The sequence below is a fragment of the Vigna umbellata genome, chromosome 1, assembly GCF_029865625.1.
Source record: "Vigna umbellata cultivar VRB3 chromosome 1, Vumbellata_1.0, whole genome shotgun sequence".
Classification (NCBI taxonomy): Eukaryota; Viridiplantae; Streptophyta; class Magnoliopsida; order Fabales; family Fabaceae; genus Vigna; species Vigna umbellata.
This window is the reverse complement of record NC_142165.1, coordinates 21352262-21373899: the sequence shown is the minus strand read 5'-3', so window position 1 is coordinate 21373899 and position 21638 is coordinate 21352262. Positions and strand designations below refer to the sequence as shown.

Sequence of the window (21638 nt, the reverse complement as noted above, 5' to 3'; positions counted from 1 at the left end):
CGAGAGACTTGAATACTTGATCATGGAGGGAACATAGTTGTTTTAGAAATATTGGGTTATGTACTTGGTGTATGGTTAGTAGGATAATCTGCAATAAGTCATGAATGTATTGATCTTTATGGTTGATGAATTATATTCGTTTGATGGTGATATATGGATAGGTTGAATTGTGTGTGAATGTATGTTAAGTAATGTTATTGAGTGAAAGTGGTGTATTTTCTCTCTGCATTTAATTCTTCAAATATTTATTTACGTTTCTTTCTCTTCATTTAATTCTTTTAGTCATGTATTCATTAAATTGTTCAACTCGCTCAAGTCTGACCATAGTGTCATTTATACCATTATGTTTTGAACAGTGTAAGTAAAATGATCGAATTAAAATTTTTTAACAAAATATAGAGTGTTATTTAACCTTTTTTTAAATGTACACTTTGTATTAAACCAAATATAAAACTTTATTATTTATTTTTATATTATGTGTCAAATAAATAATAACTATGTCTCTGCGCGGAACTTATAAACAGGGACAACCACCCAAGCGAAATTATTACGAAGACACGTTTCAATGTGTCAGCGCAACGATGCCCCGTGAAACCTGCTCACACAACTTGACGATACAGCCCATTCACTTTCCCAAACTGACCAAACCAGCTGTATTCATAATCAACGGCCTCCGATCTCTCTTCCCTCGAACATAAGATAGATCAACGCTCCAAAATCCCCGAACATAACCTTTCGTGTCAGTTTCTGTCAGCCTCGGATTGCTCCACCACCATCACCTGCACCCCACTTTTATCCACACCCTCCTCGGTGCTGTTCCCACTGCGCTCAATACAACTCCATCACTTCCTTTCGCTTTAGGGTTCTCACTTCTCAGTCTGCGCATTGTCTCCACTTCCTTGTTCTCTTTCTCACTTAACGCTCTTTCCGCAGTGGTTAGCATCACGACTCTCCAGTGGTTTCGTGGAATGTTTGTGATTTTCAGAGATGGAGGGCGCGTGGCAGAGGAATTGTGGTTCGCCGTTTCAGCCGTCGATGTCTGCGACGGTTTCCTCCGTATCGGCGCCGGAGCCGGTAACCTGACTCTGCCCTGTTTTGTTTGTCTGAGCTGTTCTTTCGGTTACTGTGATTACCTGTGCGTTTCGGTTGTTACAGTTTAGTTCTGTTTGATTCAGTGTTAATTACGCATTTCATGCCAATTTCCACATAAAGAACGTGAAATCTACTATGCATTGCTTAGAAAAAAACGCGCGTCGAGTTGTGTTGGATGATAAACCAAACATGCAGTAATGCGATGACGAATGTGCCTTTCGTGAATGTTCTTATGTGTAACGTGATAAATTGCTTTGTTGTTTCGATGCAATGCAATGTACTTTATCATTGTTCATCCGTGTTGACCATTTAAACTCCGTAATTTTGGTAGTCTGTCATTATTGTCATTATATATATATATATATATATATATATATATATATATATATATATATTCATACGAACCAATGCTATTTAAAGAAATTATGTGTTGTGTCACGTGATTCGCATAGTGAAAGGATTTTGTTTCGTGTTATTTAGGTTTCGAGTTCTTTACGAAATTCCTAGAGTGGAAATGGAGTCTACTTGGAAATAGTCTATGTTTGCATCATGCTCACTCCTTGAACTAATAATTGCTAATGTGGTTGTGTTATAGCGATACGTTATTTGCTGTCTCTTTTAATGATGTTTTAGTTGAGATATTACAGTACTAATACCAGTAGTCACTACGTTTCAATTTTTTTTTATAGGAACCAATTCTATTTAAAGGAATAATGTATTGTGTCAACATTTGCAGGGCGGAATTATTTTTGTCTCATCTTTATTGATGTTTTGAGTTTGTAACAAAATTCCAATAGTGGGAATCAAATCTACTTGAAAAGCGTCTGTGTTTGCACGTATACACTTCTTGAATTAGTATCTGGTGACGTGGCGTGTATTAGTGATACTTTATGTGCTTTGTCTTATAATGAAATTTTATTGAGATATTACAGTAGTTTGACTAGATACACTAAAATTGTAGTAGATTTTATCGTCGAAGAACATTCATAGGAAACTGGGAAAGCTTTTTTTTCTTTGGATATAATGCATCTGCTCGGGATCTGCAGGTTTTCTGGTTTTAAATTAAAAAATAAATATAATGGGAAAGAACATGGATGTTAGGACCCCTGATGTCCTTAATCTTTTTTTTTTTCTTAACAGGGTCTTTACTGCCAATTAAGAAATAATATTCAGTCTAGTTTTAGGAAATATCTGACATTGGTGAACAGCTGCACAGAAAAGGTTTGCATTTAGTAAGTAAATTTCGGGTTGGGTGGCCTTTGAGTGGATAGGTTTTCATTCAACTTACAAAAATGATATTTATAATTTGGTTTGTTTTGGATCTCATTACTGCTCCTTTAGTGCCCTAGTATAAATTATTTATGTGGCCTTGCCTATGATCATAATTTGTTTTCTGTGGAGGCACCTGCTGTCAAGTAGCTTCAAAATTCGTTTCAGCATGATGGGAAATTTTCATAGTATTCATCTTTGGGAATAGCACGCTCATCTTCATTTGCAACCAAATGAGTATGAACACTTAAAATAGCGGCTTACCTATGAAATGCATTTTACATTTTTTCTGCTTTTTCTGTTTGAACTTTTATAGCATTATAAATGGAAATACTACAAATACAATAACTGGAGAAGTTGAAACATTTTATCATGCGTACCACAGCTAAAATGCCCTTGCTCACTTTTAGAACAGTGATTATCTTTTGGTTTAAGTCTTATGTATTATGTTAATTTAATTCTTTATATTTTGTATTATGGTTATTTAATGTTCTAACAATATTCCTGCATCTATGCTGCATCGGGGTCCCATGTTGTATCTATGCATTATAGTCTCCAACTTTGCGTGTACTACATCATTAATAAATACTGTCTTTTAGAATTTTTTTTCTGTTTCTTTTAAGATCACTGTGTTTTTACTAGTTCTCTTGCTATTTTAATAGATCTTTTTTATCATCTTCTTTTAAATAGGAGATGGATGCAAGTTATCTTTATCCACAATTAGCACATGGTTTAAGATCAAAATTTGTTGGAGGGAAGCAAGGCCCTGTTTACCCAAGCTTTCCCCTCTCAACCACCTCTGGGTCAGGCCAAACAGATGCTGGAAATTCTTTTATGGGTCTACCTTATGGTTCTCCATCCTCGTTACGGTATGATTTTCAGAATATGTCTGAACGCAAGCTTGGCATGTCATCTGGTGATTCTACTGATGCTATTGGGAATTCTGTTGTTGATTCTATAGAAAGTGGAACCTTCCGGACATCTGGAGTGGGGTTGATAACAGAAAATTTGATTAACTGTAACCTGCAAAGTTGGGTGAATAATTTTCCTGAGATTTCTTCTAGAGCAATGGTTGGTTTGAATAATAGTAGTAATTTTGTCTTCCATAATATTTGGGGCAGCAATACTGCTACTCAGCACACAGTTCCTTGTGGTACAAAAGCGGCAGAATCTTTTTCTTTTCCAGGTCAGTGCCGAGGTACATACCCTGCATTTGGTCTAAATATTTGCTGCTCAGATATTCACACTACACCAAATATTGCTTCAGAATGGGGCTCACCTAAGTATGCAACTCCTTATATGAGTGGGTGTCCTCGTGTGTTCTGCATGGGAAAAAGTGAGTGCTAGAAGCTTATAGTGTCCTATTGAATAAGATATATCCTTGGTAAATGTATAGATAGCTCACATTTCCAATTTCAATTTAAAGGTGGCCATCTTCTTCTTAGCCATACAGGGCTTCTTGGTGTTGTGTGCTCATGCCATTGTTCCCACATGTCTGTTCTTAAGTTTTGCGAGGTGAATCCCGTCAAAACTGGTTCTACTCTATAACAATGTTTAGCCACACCCTTCTTGAGCAGTTAAATTCACATTTTTATGCACAATTAATGCTTACTGGTTTGTCTTCTCTGATATTGCAGCACTCGGGTTTACATGGTGGTGACCCAGGGGATGCTGTTTGTATGGAGAGTGGGGAGACCATTGCACAATGGCGGAAGCTTTACTTCTTGAAGTTTGGGGTAAGACGTAGCTTTCATGCAATTTTTTTGTTGATGTTTCTTGATATATAATGTATGCCCTTGTGTTTTGGAGATGGGTGTTTCTACTTTATCTTTTGCTTACTATTTAGGAATTTATCAACTTCTTGTTCTGAGTGTTAATGCTTTCCTTTAAGTTTTTCCACTGAGCATGGAATCATAGATTTCTTTTCCATTCTTCAAGTTTATTCAGGATTTGAGGGTGTCATGTTCTGGTCCCTAAAATTTTATTCAGTTGCTTGTAGTTTTCAACTTTCTATTGGAATATTTCTAGTACATATAAGCTGATGTGTGTTGTTTAGTGTGTTGGGTTGGAGGGAACAGAGAGGAGGGAGGGAATTGTTTTATCCTAATTTGGTTTAAAAATTTGGAGGGAAAGGAGGGGGATAAGCAAACTAATTTTCCTGCTTGTTACTTTTGTCTTCTCTCTAATATTGGGAGGATTTTAAGAGTTAGGAAAGTGATTTAAATTGTTGGACTGTGCAAATTAAATTGCCTTTATGACATTGGTTGCCATATGCACATTGTCTAACACCGACAGGCAATAAAGGAAATCATTAAGCTAAACTTCTCCTATTTTACAAACTATTAAATCTTATACATTTATGTAAATTGTCACTAGCAAGTTCTTCTACATGTTTGCTGACTAATGACTTCTTAAATTTGCCATCAGATTTACGATCATACCACCAAACCATGAATTGTATTTCTTATTCAGTCAGCCAGTCCTGTTTTTGTAAGTATGTTGTTGCATGGTGTAAAATAGCAACTACAAAGTAACCTCGATAACTCTAGATATTACACAGATTACTGGACAACCCAAACATGTATGCTAATCTTATGTTTGTTCGTCCTAGTCATAGTTATATTCATTCGTGATGGTTATTCATTCATTAGGGCATTGTAGTATTGTTGTAGACAGTGACACTTATTTGTGTAAACTCTAGCTAACTTATTAGAAGAGAACCATATTTTAAACTGTGTGTGCAAATTTGATAAATCTGTGCATTCATTTTACCTCTCCTTTTGTTGTTGGCATTAAGAATTGAATTTCTTATTTGCATGTTTGAAGCAACGAGAACACTGGATGGTGATACTTTTATGATGCTTTAGATTAGGTCTCTGGGGAATGAGAATGGATGGGACTGGCCAGAAGTATTATCAACAACAGGCAGTCCGATGAAATCCAATGCATCCGTGTTTGATATGTCCAAGACTAATTTGTCTCATATTTTTAGTTCATCTGCAGTCATGTCAAGGTCTGGAAAGTCTTCTGACTATGTCATGTTTCCAAATAATGCTCATATGGACAACAATTTATTTATTGGTACATTGTCCAGAAAACAAGCAACAACAATCCAGGATGGTTGCAACATTCCACTCAAAGGTTTTACTGGTATTTCACAAAACAGCTTTGTTGATTTGTTGAAAAGCCAGTTAATGGAATCTAATCTGGCTATGTACACAACTGCACCAAATTTTGGTGGAACTCAGCTGGATGATGGTTGTCACCCTATACCTCCTTTCTTGGATTCTCTGAAAAGGAAAGTAAGTTTGTCAACGGTCCACTCACCTTTGCAAACACCAACAAACCTTTTGAAAGACCATGATTGCATAAAACCAAAAGCAAATGGTCTTGTAGGCAGAGATGCGGCTTCATCTAATGTTGACCTTAGGCTTGGTCAACCACCTCAGACGGGAAACCCACTTCCATCATTTGTAGAACCACTGCAGTTTAATGCCCTTGCCAGTACACCAAAATTGCAACCTCAGAAGCAGATGATTAATAGTGCGTTGAATCAATGTTTTGTTTTAGCTTATTGCTTGAGTGTTATATTGTATCTATTATTTATTCAGTATATTGTCCTTTTGTTTCATTTTGAAGAAACCTCTTAACAATGTACATTATACATTAGATGCAGACCTCAGCAGGGAGGAGGGATTACAGAATAATTTTAGCTATTCTGCTGCTTCATTCAAATTGGTTGAAGAATTGCCTCAGCTTAAACCCAAGAACTATATGTCAGCTGTGGGTAAGGCTTCTGTTAAAGCTAGATCAGAAACACAAAATGTGGCCAAGGGTGTATCATTTTCACCATTTTTGCAAGTTGATGTACCTGGAAGAAAGACACAAGCTAGTGAAAATTTGTGGGCTGATGACAGCCATAACATGCCTAAGAAAATGTATTCTGATTATGGTCTCACAGGAAGGCAATCGAAAAATAAATCTGTCGTAGGGACCAATAAATATTTGGAAAATAATATAGGGGTGAGCTTTGCCAAAGATTCTGGTGGCAAAAGAAATCCGGGATTTGGAATTGGTCAGTTAATGAAATATCCAAGCTCCATGATGAGATCTGTTGGTGGTTATGATAGTTGTATTTCAGTTGTTAATGAAAAGATGTATGAACCAAATTTTGAATCTACCTTGCCATCAGATACATCGGTGCGGGCAAATATTTTGCATGGTTCACACAATACGTCTTCTCATGGGCTAGAAAATTATGTGATGAATACTCAGACCTCCATTCCATTTAAAGAGATTTTGAAAGGCAATCCCTGTCATGTTTCAGTTTCTGTGTCAAATCAGACTCCGACTTTGCCACAGCAGCAGGCCATTAATAGGGATGCTTATTTTGTTGATGAAAACACGAGGTTGCTTGCTGTGACACAGATACCAGAGTTATCTAAGCAATATCATGCATTGCATTTTAATATGAATCAGAAGCAAGGGGGATCCAGCAGTATTTTGAAATTTCAGCATTATACTTGTGAGGCTTCAACATCTGAACAGGGAACCTCTTGTGCAACATTGAAATTGCCTCAAAATAGGTCGATATTTGGGAATCATGAGAATACTGTTGGTTTAGAGAAGTTGCCTTCCCTCACAGGCAAGCATAATGCTTTTTTTAATTTTCCCATTACTTTTAACGGTGGTTTTAGAGATAGCCTTCCATTGATTGTGAAATTTAATGTTAGTTTAGTTTTGTAGCTTGTGCATTTAATTGTGATTGTCCTCACAGGTATGAACGGATATTATCATTTGTCTGACCTGTCACCAACACCTTTACATTCTAAAGAAAAGGAATCACAATGTAAACATTCTTATGATCTTCAAAACGAAGAGACTTCTTTAAGGTAATTCCAGACAACTATGATGTTAAATGTCATAAGGATATCTATGTTGCACTGCTGGAAAATTATCTTTTGTAGCTTTGATTTTAAAATCAGCCAGCATATTCAGTTTGCAGCCTATTCTAATGGCATCTTAAGGAGTGATTTTCCCTTGATTCTATAAATATATCTAGGGTATGGGTTGTTGTTTTGTTTGACTCCAGAAGGATGTAGAAGAAGATACTAGGGGTGCGTTTGGAGAACTTGTGTGTTTGGGTTTTTGAAATAGGTTATGATTTCTGTAAGTTAAAGTTCATGGTGAAGCTTACGAATGAAATAAGCTTATATTTTTTTATGATCAAAGTTATGAAATAAGCTTTTGTGTGGTAGAAGCTAATTAAATAGGTGCTTAATTTATTTGTGTACTTCAATGTGTTGGGGTCTTAGAATGTAAGTTTGGGCCGAACTTAAACCCCCAATACGAATTTATGAAATTAGCTGAGCCCCTCACTTGTACACTCCTTCATTATGTCAAGTAAATGTGGGACTTGAGTTTTTCTCCATATATCTTTCCTCACCCAATTCGGATGGACTTGGTGCATAGATAACATGATAGGTCACCCTTTAGTAGAGTGGATCTGGGATAGAGTTTGATAGAATCTGATTTTGAGTCTAACTGAATATTCAAAAATAACTTATGCAATGAGTGTTGTGCTCTCCTTATGATATACCCTTTTTAAGTTCTATTTCTACTCTATGTGAAACATTGTGATTTTTCCGATATGTGGGATCGACAGTGAGAAGCATGATAGATTCGAGGGAGAGAAAAACGTGCTCTGTTATAACCAATGATCTCTTTGAACCTAAACCTTTGCCTAAAGCAAATAATTTCAACCTCTTTAGTTAAATATGTGAACATTTGGGGTGGGGTAGTTAATTTAATGATTTTGTTAGCAAGACAACAATGTGTAGCAAGATGTTTTAAATTTTCTAGGGAAGAAACATCAGCCATTGGCTTAATCCAGGTGGTATTATGTAAAGCATGGGTGCAGAAACTCATGGCTGTTATAACTAGGAGGCCTAGCTTACTTGGTTATTTATTTGCTACATATATTGCTATGTTTGATGTGCTTGTTTTTGCTTTTTGGTTAACACATGGACCGGCAAAGTTAAGGCAACTATGCAACTATGATGCTACTTGTTGCATGGGATCATGCGCTTTTAGGGGCATGATCAGTTCAGATAATGTAAAATATCATGTTATATTTTGCATTTTGAATTTTTTGTCCTCATTTTACACAGTCAAGGATATAGGTTATCTTTATTAATTTTGGTACCTTTTTTTTTTTAAATCTTCATTTAATGATGACTTTTCACCTATCATCAAATTAGCTATTAGTGTGCTTTAGTGGCATGATAGTGCATCTTGCAGACTGAACACAACTGAAGTGGCATTGCATTGTGTTTGTGCAGAGTGATAATAGCAATCTTACAGATTGAAAACAAATGATGTTCAGTGAGATTAACAGGCCATTAAATTCTTTTCTTTTCTCCTTTATTCATTGACCCCTCAAAGTTTTAAGGTGATTTTGAAATTTTATGTTTGTCCGGATCATAATGAAAACAGGGTTCAAAATCCTCCGTTACTCAAAGAATGACTAATATGGTTGTGTTGAAAATCCAAATGTGAGTTCAAGTCCCATATTAGGTAGAAACGAGAAAGTGGAGCAACATATAAAGGTGAAGATCTATTATATCTTAATGTTTTGGATAAAGAGTGTGTCAATCCTTATGTGGTTGAGTTTATATCTCATTGATGTTGTATCTTCTCAGTGAACCTTCTCCTTCATAGATCCTACAAGTTGCTTTTCCATCTAAACATTAAAATTTACATTGGAACAAGTTACATTCTTTCTGAAAATTCCAACATGTTTTATTTGGCCTCCTTTACATTGGGTTATCTTCTCCTTACTCCAGACAATATGTCGCATTCCCTGCAGGTTCACCCTTTCTTCTGTGCAACTTCTTGCATCCTTCCATTCTTTGTTTCTTTTTTATGTGAAACACACCCTCTTCGTCCTGTTTTGTCTTTTTTTTTCTCTGCTGATTATTGATTGCAGTTAGTTTATACACCGCATCTTCTTAGTCACAATCAGGTCAACAGAACATCTCAGATCAGACTCTTGTTTTTGTTGACTTGTTAATTGTCCCTTAGATTGGTGGGTGATTGAGTCTCAAGATTATGATTGTTGATTATTAGTTACGATTGATATTTATCTTATGTATAGAGGCCATTCCATAATTTGCTACCCTGGTATAATACTTAAGGCTTCGGGGATAAATCAGTCTCCCAACATTTTTCTGTAGCAGTTACTACTGTACCCGTTATTTTGTTGACATTTGTGGATGAAACTGCAACTCTTATTCTTTTTCATGTAGTTTCTTCACAAGCAATTTTATTTAATCAAAACCTCAAGATTGTGTAAATTGATCTTCAAATTTCTCTAGAGAAAGCTGACTATATAAGTTTGGCATCTTAAATGTGAGTGGAGGTAGAAATGCCTCCTAACATGTTGATAGAGATGTATGGGAGAAATCATCCATTGTCAGAAGAGTGAGTGATGGAACTTGAACACATGATATGTTGCAAGAATAGGTATTGTAGTTTTTGTTTATGCCGGGATAAACACCTTAAACCAGAAACTGTTGAAAACAAATGCCTGCCTGGCTTTGTTTTTATGCATGTCAATTGGGTATTTGATTGATAAACATTATTCATTTTTCTAATTCCATCTTGTCGGATCAGAAAATTGGGTTCCATTTACTAATATCTGCAAAATTTTCCATCCACTGTAAGTGACACCTCTAACTATTTTTGTTGCTTTTTATCTCCTCCAATTTTGATCTTGCAGCCTTGGTATAAACAAAGACAATATCAGATCTAGTGCATGTGAAAAATACTCCGAGCAATCACCAAATATATGTTTGGAAGGCAAGTATCCTTGTCCTGCTCTGATAAACTGTTGCCGAAGCAACTTTTCCTCAGGGATTGAACCCCTTCGTAAGAACCTAGGGCAACAACTTGCTGATGTCAGTGGTGAAACTTCTTTGAAGATGCCTTCAGATTTGTTTAGAAATCTGAATACTTCGAACAATGGAAATATCCACTTTGAGCAAGGTGGGCATGCTCCTCAATGGAGAGATGTGCCCAGTAAGGTCAGGAAAGCAGTTTGTGATGCGACATCTTTAGATCAAACATTTAATGGTTTCGATAAGGAAGCACGAGATGGTTTTCAACTTGGAAACATTTCCACAAAACGCTCCAAAATAACCACTGATATGGGAGACCTGTCAGAAGAGAAAGAAAATTCTAATGTTTCTTCTGGATGCTCTGCTCCTGTGATTACTCAGGCATCTGTGATGGTGAACAAAATTGATTACTGTACTGATGAAGCTATAGACACTGGCGTTGTCAACAAGCTCGAAGTCGATGAAGGGTCAGGTATTGATCAAGGCTGCATGTCAGATTTGGTTGAAAGTGAAAGAACCGGTGAGTCTCTAGGCTTGATCTCTGGGAATTATTTGAAAAATGGTTGTTCGAGAGTGTTGAATGATGAATCATGTTGCGATCTACTTGATGATCTTAAACTGTTAGATTCCTTGATATGGAAGAAAGAAAGGAATCAAAATCATTTTGTGCTTTCTGCTAATTGTAAAACCAATCAATCTCAAAAAGTCAAGAGGGGCATCAATGGAAGAAAGCGAAAGAGAAATGTGGTGAAGATTCTAGATGCTTCACTATCTTCTGAATTCCCTTCCTTGTTGCACAATAAGAATAATGAAGATGCTGAGATTTTTAATTCCTCTTCTAGTTTGTCAAAAGAAATGCAAATTTCTCTGCCTAGCCTGCAGAAATCATTTAACAAGTCTTCCTTTGTTCAATCTTGTAACACACGTATACAGTCCGCATTTGCATCTAAATTTGTTTCCTGTAAGAATCGTCTGAGCAAGCATCTCATTCATAAAGTTTCCTATGAGTCTCTATCAGATTCTGATGCTGAGTTTCACTCACTGCCTGTATTTTCTGGAACAAAGAGATTGAGAAAGAATCTCACTTCTGATTTTGAGCAGTTTCATATACAAGAACCATCCTATGAGGAACCTGAAAATGGTAAGTTGAGGCCATTCTTATGCAGAAAGGAAAATGATCATAGAACAAGGCCAGTAGTATGTGGAAAACATGGTGAAATTTGTAAAGAACATTTGGCTAAAGAGGTGCAAAAGCCTGCAAAAATTGTATCCCTCAAGAAGGTCCTTAAGTCTTCCAAAAGGTGTATGAGCCACACAAATGGAAAACCTAGACTAACTTCAAAAAAGCAATGGAAGAAATTGAGCATTGGAACAGATAGTGGGTCCTGCTGTGGGAACCATGGTTTAAAAATTAAAGAACACGGTGAAACACAAACTACAATAATTTATAATAAAGCAAATGTTGATATGTCCCTGGAAGACTTGGAGAGAGGTGGCAAGCAAGATGCTAAAGCTAAAGCTAAGCAGGGTGTTAGGGTTGGAAATAGAGAAAATGTTCGATTGAAGGTGAAGAACAAGGACATTCGAAAACACCGCAGCATTAATGAGCTCACTGCTAAAGGTGAATTTGAGCAGAGCTATGTGATTGTTATTCTAAATAATTGTTTTAGCAATAAATTAAACAGAATCTATAATGGTGAGGTGTGGATTATTAACATATTCATGTTTGGAGTAGTTTATTAATTGGTTTATTATTTACTCCTTAACTTAAATGCTGGCTTTCTTTCATGATTGGAGTGCCACATCCTATGACGATCTACAAGCTGATCTTGATAGATGTTGGCTAATGCTTGGTTTTATTGACTGCTCATATTCTACCAAACTTTGTTACTTGAGTAGTGTGATTTCATCAGGAGTCTAGTAGCAACAACTTATGAGTGATGATTTATTAAATTTAGGGTTGAAATTTATCCAAGCACGTCGCCCATACTACAATATTTATTAATAGCATGAATTTTTATTTACACATGTATGTCTTCATTTGAAACATGGTTCTTATTTACACGTATTTGTAGAGAATTATTTTCCTGAGAAATGTCTCACAAAGTGTTTAAATGCATGTTAGAAACCAAAGTGACGGATATGATGAATTGTGCTCAAGACAGAGAGACTGGTTTGTGTAGCCCAAAAAGTAGAAAGTAAGCAAATAAAACTGTCCTATTTACATATTCTGTTTTAGATGTATTCCATTTAAATGTCAGTGTTTTCTTTCCATATTGTTATTCTTACTGTGTGTCTCATTGCTATTGTGTTCTTGCAGCTCTAGTCAAGGTCACCTAAACATATCTACTATAAACTCAGATACCTTCTGCTGTGTGTGTCGAAGCTCAAGCAATGATAAAATCAACTGTTTGTTGGAATGTTGTCAATGCCTAATTCGAGTATGTTTATTTTTATAGTTAGTAATATTGAATTGTTGAATGGTTCATATTTTTTGTATGAAACAAGATTTTAATATATCTCCTTTATCTTGTCTGCCAGGTGCACCAAGCTTGCTATGGTGTTTCCACATTACCCAAAAGAAGTCGCTGGTGTTGCAGACCATGCCGGACCAACTCCAAAAATATTGTATATCCAATATGCATTTTTAATTTTCTATTTGATTTCTCAATCCTTATATATGAGTCTTGTTTTTTGTGCTTTCCTTTCTGATACATGAAGCCATTCATCCTTTAAATCTTTTTTATTCTTTGCCTCTATTCATACCCCAAGATAAAGTTATTCATCTATTGAATGATTTTTTCATGACTGTTTGTGATTCCTCTGCTGCTGCGTATGTATAGTCTTCATTTGAAAATTAATCTAACACTTCTTTCCATGCTTTTTGTTTTGTGTGGTTCCAATATCAAGGCATGTGTCCTATGTGGATATGGAGGTGGGGCTATGACTCGAGCAGCAACGAGTCATGCGATTGTCAAGAGCCTCCTAAAAGTGTGGAATGGTGAGAAAGATGGCATGCCTAAGCATACAACTTCATGTGAATTTTTTGGAAAGGAAATATATGCATTCCCATCCTCAAAGGCTGGTCAAGAAAGGGTTTTAAAGACAAAAATCCGTGATACATCAACAGATCTGGTGAAAGTTCAAATATCTACAAATCATATGCAGCATACCCTCACTAGTCTTTCTAATTTTAAGGTACACAACAGCATTACTGCAGGAGTTCTTGATCCAACTGTTAAACAATGGATTCATATGGTTTGTGGTCTTTGGACTCCTGGAACAAGATGCCCGAATGTTGACACCATGAGTGCTTTTGATGTATCTGGTGTTTCGCGTCCCAGGGCAGATGTGGTGAGTACCTAACAGGAGTTCTATATTGCTCAGCTGGTTGAACAATGATTTCTGAAGTAAAACAAGTTATTATTCTTCTCCATGGGTTCTGACCCTTTTACCATTATTAGTAATTTTGTGTGAATACATTAGTCTGTTTACATGGTATAACGTGTAGGTATTCTATTTTATTTTTGTTGTATCTTATTATTGCAAACAAGGACACAAAATCACTCTTCATTTCCTCCTTTGTCTTGTTACAGTACAGGCAGTTAACCCAATAATTTCACAATTTGTGCTATTTTCAGGGTTATTTCATTAATTTGTGCTGTGCTATTTATTTTCATGTTCTGGGTTATTTGTGTAAGCTGCACATTGATTGTTGGGCCTTATATGTGAGCTTAGTAGTTTGTAGAATGAATGCAATAGAATTGTAAAAGTTGTAGTGTTTGACTATGAAAATGAAGAAATATATTATTATGTCCGCAACTTGCTCTGACTTTATGTAAGGTCAAACTTATTTTACAACTGTTTCTTAACATTATTTTGTGGCATTTTTGCATTTGCTCTTCTTTCGCTAAACTATTTTTCACAGGTTTGTTCCATTTGCAATCGATTCGGTGGTTCTTGTATAGAGTGCAGGGTGGCTGATTGCTCTGTCAAGTTTCATCCTTGGTGTGCTCATCAAAAGGTAATTTTTCTTTTTGATAAGTGGGAACTTACATCATAAAACTTTCTGCTCATACTTTAGTTAAACTATTTTAGCAACTATAATTTTTATTTACAAGGTCCGCTGTCTAATAATATCTGCTGTTAGTGAAAATGTCTCGTACCAAAGCTATGAAAAAATTGAGATCTATTCTTCCCTACCACTAGATATGCCAATGGATGTTGCCAAGGTTTTTCACGAGTACTATTTGTCTGAGTTCTTTGACGAAATAGGTCATTTCATTTGTATTTTGGGTTTATTACTTACGACATGCTTAAAGCTTAGTTGACTTTTAGTCTGGGTGGGACTGCTACAGTATATTAGGATTGTCGCTTGCTGTTTGAGAACTTGGGTTTGTATTAGTATTACAACTGCATGACCTGGGCTCTATTAATCTCATCAAAACATGTTTGGAGCTTCAATCAGAATTGCTCCTGTGAAGAAAATGTAATTGCATGACTCTACATGTTGACTTACAATTATACCTATCATAATGAACATATGTTAAATCTTCCTGGTTTGGCAAGTACTTTGCAAGTGCTTTGCAAATGTAGGTTATTTTGATATGATTGGTGTAAACATGACAATTGGACATTGCTGTGGTATGCACTTTCTTTTTCTTGAGTTCGATACCTAAGATGAGTTATCAAGTGTTTCATTGATTTTAAACATGTGTTATGAATTCTGTTGTCAATAAATATTTGATAATGCAAATTGAGTGTTGCATCCATTAATGTGCCATAACTCCCATGACAATTGCTTCTCAACTTTACAGAACCTGTTGCAAAGTGAGACTGAAGGTATTGATGATGAAAAGATTGGATTTTATGGAAGATGCATGCTTCATGCTATTGAACCTAGATATCTGTCCATGTACGATCCTATTGATGAAATGGGAAATCAAGAAGAAAAGGAATTCACCTGTGCCAGGGTAGAGGTATTTTCTTCATTCATAGCATTTATGGGACTTTATCTCCTGTCGGGTGATGTGGGAAACCATTTTCAGGGCAGAGGTTTTTCGAATACTGACATGTAATGATATTAAATGTCTTATTCTGGATTATTGTAGGGTTACAAGGGAAGAAGATGGGATGGTTTTCAGGATAATCACTGCCAAGTTGGATGCCTTGTTCCTGAGGAGCAGCTTAATGCTTGGATTCACATCAACGGGCAGAAATTATGTTCTCAAGGACTCATAAAATTCCCCGATTTGGATATGGAGCATGATTGTCGAGTATGTATATTGGTTGTGTTGCATAGCCTCCAATATGGATATACATTTGTTTTGTTGAAATATGAGGTTTAAATTTTGTCTACTAGTCCGTAGCTGATTAATATTTTAGATTAAGTATTTTCTTGAGATGTGTAACTAATATATGACTCTGTTTGTTAGTATTATGGAAAATATTACATCCTATCTTATCCTATCCTAGAGTATCTTGATCCTTTAGATTCATGTCCCTCTTTACTGGTGATTTCTCAATTTCAGTTACCATTTTCCTCATGTTAATTTGTCTCTTATTTAGTCAGTATTATGATTAGTATAAGGGTTAAGGGTTAATTCTTTAGGTTTCATAATCATATCCATGCATTGTAATATTAATATATCTCAGTTAATATTAATATAATGTTTCATTGTCATTTATCCTTCCTCCCTCTACATAAATCCTCTTATTTTCAACATTGTTCAAGTCAAGATAATGTTTAGTTTTCCTAACAAAAAATCCAGATCCACATATCTTGGGCATCTTACTTTAGCAGATCATAAGCTTTTATGCCTACGAAAACATGTATTTTTTTAAATAGAGTTTCTAATTTTTATTGTAAGCTTCAGCCTATTGTCCTGACTTTCTTATTTCCTGCTGTATGCAGAAGGAATACGCACGGTACAAACAAGCAAGGGGATGGAAACACCTTGTTGTGTACAAATCCCGTATACACGGACTTGGTCTTTACACTTCTCGATTCATTTCCCGGGGTGAAGTGGTATGATACTGATTTACAAGTGTTCATATGCCTCTACTATGTGAACGCAAATATTAAGCATTTCTTATGCTTCTCTAGGTGGTTGAATATGTTGGTGAAATTGTGGGATTGCGTGTGGCTGATAAAAGGGAGAAGGATTATCAATCTGGAAAGAAACTTCAGTACAAGAGTGCCTGCTACTTCTTCAGGATAGACAAAGAGCATATTATTGATGCCACAAGGAAAGGGGGGATTGCTCGGTTTGTTAACCACTCGTGCCTGGTATGTTTACTTCAAGTTTGACTCTTCGTTTATTGTTCATCTCGTTTTAAGTTTTTTCGATTTTAGTTTGCATTCATTAATGCCTTCGTCTACGCTTATGGTTGTTGGCTTATAAAGACTCAATACTTGTCATAAAATTGTTTCGGGTAGTGTCATCAAATATGTATGTTAAGAACGCTTAGTATTGATGACTTTGTCCAAAAAAGCTAACGTGCTTGTACAAACAAGAACCTTTTTCTAATCAGTCTTTATCCAGTGCATGCTGTATTTAATTTCAACTCCATAATCCTGGAATGAAAGTTTTTCAAAATTGAACCGACTCAAAATTCGTAAAATCAGATGTTGATCATAACTGATATTTTCTGGATTTATTTTTTCCTAAACTAAACGGAGTGGTTTAGGATAAAAAATCAAGAATGAAATTAGATAAAATCGTTTATTGTATTTAAGTAAAATATTATAAATTTAGAGTTAATTAAAAAACTAACAAATATCTAAGAGAAAGTCTCTTTAAGGTTGATTATGGACTGATTGAATTTTACTTATAAAATATTTATATTTATTAAAACAAGGTAATACAATTGTATTGTAATTGTTAACTATATTATCTAATTTATTTATCAATATTAGAGGAAGCTAAAGCTAAAATTATAAATATAAAAATAATCTTACAAACAGATTTTTTATGTCTATTTCACAATTTTTCATAGAATAATGTTTAACAATGTTATGTAGAAACGTTTTATAATTTTCGTTTTGTAAAAAATGAACAAATTGTAATTGACAAGATTCGTGCTGTAAACAAAACTGCGAAATGGTAGTTTGATTTGGTTATTATTTAATAAAAAACTAATTCACTGAGCAAACTAAATCCTTACTCATGAATATTTCTTTGGTCTATCCTTGATATAACTTGACGACCGTTAGAAGTTTCAATAGACGTGATGTGTTTCAACAATTGCTCTGTTCCATTTGTTCTTCAATTCATTCTAACAAATATTTTTTTATTATGTTTATGACCAGCCAAATTGCGTGGCAAAAGTGATTACTGTAAGGCATGAAAAGAAGGTAAATTGCGAACATTTTATTCAATTTTCTGGATTTATTAGGTTATGGTTTAGCAAAAGTGGCACCACTTGATTATACGTCGGAGTCGTTTCATTCATGATTCGTGATTACAGCAAAGGTTTACTTAAATGTTGGATTTGTTTGCAAATATATAAACGTTGAGGATTAAATGTTTTTTTAGATGTTCTGATAGTTTGCGTGTTTAGATGAACCCGATCCTTCCTAGCAACGCTTTGAACTTTACGTGTGTGGTTTCAGATTTCATCTCTTTTTACTGCACGCTAATGGAAAAAATTGGCTTGTGGTTTTTTCAAGGTTGTCTTCTTTGCTGAGAGGGATATATTTCCTGGTGAAGAGATTACGTATGATTACCACTTTAACCACGAGGACGAAGGAAAGATTCCATGCTACTGCAATTCAAAAAATTGCAGGCGCTATATGAACTGACGAATTGCAATTGTGGGCCACATGGCAGCATCATGGCGCCTGAAAATGCAAGTCGCTGCAATGTAACCAAGGTGCCATGTAGTTTGTATATGACTGGCAACAGTTTGCTAGGAGATCTATACGTGGAGCTGAGTTTTGCTCCTTAATTTTTTGTAAATAAGCTTTCTGTCGGTGATCTTAATTTTTTTATCTTAAATTAGTTCTTCTCACCTTCAATTATTAGACGCCTTCAGATTAATGAAATTATGGTGAAGAAAGTTTTCATGAAAACAAATAGTATAGCAGCAGCTGAACGCAATCATTTTGTGAAAGCACGCGTTACAATTCCCCAGGCTTGTCGCACAGCCACAACTATGTTCGAAGAATAATAAATACATAAGCAGTGGCGTTTACATTGCATTCTCCAACGATTGTAATTTGTAACCATCTATAGCCCCTACGACCACCAATTTGGAATACTTGCGGTAGCTTCGTTCACCATCTTTACGAGAGTCACCTGTTAAGGTTTATAGCTGAATGTTAAAGTTCTACGGAAAATCGCCAACACCAAAAGTCTAAAAAAAATTTTCAAAAAAGTCTGAAAGAAAATGTTTCAAAGAGGCGGATCTTTAATTGAAATAAAAAACAAAAAGAAAGCCAGGGCGAACAAATAAATAAACTAGGTAAAACCATAGGGAGGTGAAATTACATACCACACTTTCTGGAACACCGGGGGGCGGCAGTGTCAGATTTTTCGGAGGGGCAACCTTATCGTACGATCTTTTATCAAATCTCCACTCTCCGATCTTTCCATACGTCAGCTCACCCTAAAATATTTTACATCACACACATTGAGAGACAACTGTAAGCAATTAAATACAAATTAAGATGTACTTTTCCTAGAATGATAATTGAATTATAAATCTTTCCCTTTATTTTTCATTGCACATCAGAATAGAAATTTGTAGAGCCCAATCCCAACACAGTACCTTCATGTTATAGTCGCAACCATATGTATAGTGAATTATGTATGTCTTGCCAATTTCTTTGTCCCATGGAGGCTGAAACGCATGATAAACAAACAAATATTAGCCATTTTGAGGATAGAGAGCTTTCGATGAATTATGCGTTTTATTGAAAAATTATGAAATTTCAAGAACAAATGATAGACAAAAAAAAAATCAGCTTTTTAATAACCTTTTTACAATAACTTTTTAATTATAAAACGTCCGTTTAAGATCTTCCAAAAGAAAAATACCAAACCCTTTAGGTATTCAATTGCTTATGAAGAAATTGAGGTGCTTAAATTGAATTTATCGCGAGTAATGGGTTTTATTTATTTGATTTTTCTTATCCTATCGATGATTGTTAGAAAATTTATCCCGACAGACTCCTATCATCTAGTCACCAGTGTAAGATAATGGACGTTCTTACATATAATTAATTTTTTTTCTAAGCTACAAGTAATGGACTGATTGGTTATGTTATAGTAGAGAGAGAGAGAGATTATATATATTTATGACATTGAGTCTTTCATTTTTCCTTTTATATAATGTTTAACTGTCATTTTATTTAAGGTGAGACTTTGACTCAGTTGGATTATTTCCAACATCTACATACATCAAAGATCCTTGTATAATTTGCATATGAATAATGGTCGTATAAAAAACTGAAAGAAAGAACCTTATTGAACCTGAATCATGAAGTCCTTGTGTAATATGTTATGAACACCATGAAGAGCGGATGCAACCGCATAAGCATACCTAAGTCAATGATACAAAATAAAAACATAAAAAGGTCAAATTATTCTGAGTTTTTAAGAAAGGATGACATGAATAAGAGAAGGAAGAAAATGAAATTACATTTCGAGCACCCATCCAAAAGCTTTATCAGTTTCAGGATCCTTTTTCATTGCCAGAGAAACGTTCATCCAAGTGGGAGCAATCTTCTTAAGGTATTTCTAACATTCATCCACACAAAATTTATGAAATGACACCAAATAAAGAGTATTCATTATTATCACAGAAAACTAATCGACAGATACCTTCCCAACAATAACTGGTGAATTCCCAATTGGATCAATATCAGTTATTGGTCCCTTTTCCACAGGGAAGTACTTCCTTAGCACTGCTTCATACTTCTTAGGTTCGATGTAGAAGAAAGGGAATGCAGCTCCATACCCATCTGTGGCTAAGTTGGGTATAGGTTTCACAATTATATGATCTGGCTCTGCCATCAATATATAACTGATATACAGTGCTAACAAAAGTCAACCAAATTCCCATTCCCAAGAGAGAGAAATACAGAAAATTAGAAATTTAAAGTTAAATAGCTCATACTCTTCTTTAATATCTGCTTTTTCAAGCCACTGCACAAATGCCCATGGTCTATTAAGCACAATGTATCCCTGTTATACAGTGCAGATGTGTAAGAATCCACAAGAATAAGGAATCAACTAATGAATTTTATCCCTGAAAATGTACCTCACGTATCACTCGTTGACTTAAAGTAATGTTTTTAGTCCTTAAATAATTCAAACCCTTTTATGGTTGGAACAAATACGATTACATTTCCAATAGCTATTTTTCCCAGAAACAGTATAATTTGAGTTTAGACTCGTCAACAATTACTGAGATAAACCATGACATCTTATAATTTGAGTTTGAATTTAACTCAATCTCAAAAGCTAGTTTCGCAATTAGAAATGTCCCTGTTCTTTGTTCGTTCTTTTGTTCTGAAGAGTCACAGTCATTGTGGTAGAGAAACACAACCCAACCACTTGAAATTACAAAAAACAAAAGTCAACTTATTACCATGTTGTCGAAAAACAGTTCAAAACCTTTTACAGTGTTATACCATTCCCACAAAATTCATACGATTTTGCAATCATTCAGAAATTGAACCCCCCATGTAAAAAAAATTCAATTTTTTTCAACTTCAGAAAAATAACATCCACAGTGACAGCAGAGAAACACAAGAAAAAACACCCAACGGAACCCAGAAAGCATAATTGTGCAAGAAGCAAAGCAAAACCTGATCCATCCCAGCAGGTAAAGGCTGAGCAACAAAGGTGGGGATCTCATCCATGAACTGGTCAGGCTTCCCAGAATGAAGGATCCGAGTGAAGCCTCCCATCCCAGATTGGGGTCCATGCTTGAATTTGTTGTACCAAAAGTACATCACTCTGCACTGCCACGTGTTGTAGACAGAGTCAGAGGCAGTGACTGCAGTGTGAAAAAGCCTCTTTTTTTGGGAGGAGGATCTGTGGAGTGGCATCTTGATGAGAGGATCCACCGAAATGGAAGGGCGAGAAGGGCCTGGGAAGTCCTGCTTGAGAGGGGCATTGGCTGAGATGATGATGTTGTACGTTATCAGAGCCACTGAGAAAGTTATCAGAATTGTGAAGAACAAATTGCCACACCCCATTTTCCAATTTGATTCCCCTTTGATGGGTTTGTTTCAAATGAAGAAAGACGAAGCAAAAGGAAGAATCTTTGTTCACAATTATAGAGAATAGAGAGTAGTTGGATTTGACAACAGAGGCGGCTTAGTCATACTTCTTCTGTTCTGTGTCCAGTTGTTGAGAGATGAATTGA

At 35.5% G+C, this 21638-nt stretch overlaps 2 protein-coding genes across 12 annotated transcripts; one reads left to right on the top strand and one right to left on the bottom strand.

The window, feature by feature from the left end:
* Positions 1-561: 561 nt before the first annotated feature.
* On the top strand, positions 562-18282 carry LOC124825270 (uncharacterized). 11 transcript variants are annotated; one of them, XM_088100110.1, is made up of 21 exons: positions 563-1074; positions 2233-2313; positions 3052-3547; positions 3629-3697; positions 3788-3876; positions 3999-4097; positions 5229-5904; positions 6032-7006; positions 7139-7253; positions 10142-11880; positions 12385-12457; positions 12580-12700; positions 12801-12887; positions 13170-13613; positions 14188-14283; positions 15077-15238; positions 15371-15535; positions 16174-16287; positions 16366-16548; positions 17572-17616; positions 17932-18282. In XM_088100110.1, exons 1-21 carry the CDS (start codon positions 988-990, stop codon positions 18061-18063), a joined length of 6048 nt encoding a protein of 2015 aa, XP_087956236.1. In that variant the 5' UTR covers positions 563-987; the 3' UTR covers positions 18064-18282. The 11 variants fall into 11 exon arrangements, with proteins under 11 accessions (XP_087956221.1, XP_087956236.1, XP_087956234.1 ...); XM_088100108.1 differs by having other exon boundaries at positions 3052-3697; positions 5229-5374; positions 5456-5904; XM_088100095.1 differs by having other exon boundaries at positions 562-1074; positions 3052-3697; positions 16177-16287.
* A 39-nt stretch (positions 18283-18321) lies between these two features.
* LOC124825272 (Hyp O-arabinosyltransferase-like protein) lies at positions 18322-21638 on the bottom strand. The gene is made up of 8 exons (XM_047297859.2): positions 21076-21638; positions 20382-20449; positions 20087-20288; positions 19905-20002; positions 19736-19805; positions 19032-19103; positions 18756-18869; positions 18322-18559 (listed from the first exon to the last, which is right to left on the bottom strand). Exons 1-8 carry the CDS (start codon positions 21466-21468, stop codon positions 18500-18502), a joined length of 1077 nt encoding a protein of 358 aa, XP_047153815.2. The 5' UTR covers positions 21469-21638; the 3' UTR covers positions 18322-18499.

Excerpts from the sequence above, each read along its gene's own strand:
- LOC124825272 (XM_047297859.2), bottom strand. The coding sequence starts at position 21,468 with ATGGGGTGTGGCAATTTGTTCTTCACAATTCTGATAACTTTCTCAGTG. Across the intron at positions 20,003-20,086 it reads CACCAGTTATTGTTGGGAAG|AAATACCTTAAGAAGATTGC; the intron begins GTATCTGTCGAT and ends GATGAATGTTAG. Across the intron at positions 19,806-19,904 it reads TTTGGATGGGTGCTCGAAAT|GTATGCTTATGCGGTTGCAT; the intron begins GTAATTTCATTT and ends TCATTGACTTAG.
- LOC124825270 (XM_088100092.1), top strand. The coding sequence starts at position 988 with ATGGAGGGCGCGTGGCAGAGGAATTGTGGTTCGCCGTTTCAGCCGTCG. Across the intron at positions 14,284-15,076 it reads CTTGGTGTGCTCATCAAAAG|AACCTGTTGCAAAGTGAGAC; the intron begins GTAATTTTTCTT and ends TCAACTTTACAG. Across the intron at positions 15,536-16,173 it reads ATATGGAGCATGATTGTCGA|AAGGAATACGCACGGTACAA; the intron begins GTATGTATATTG and ends TGCTGTATGCAG.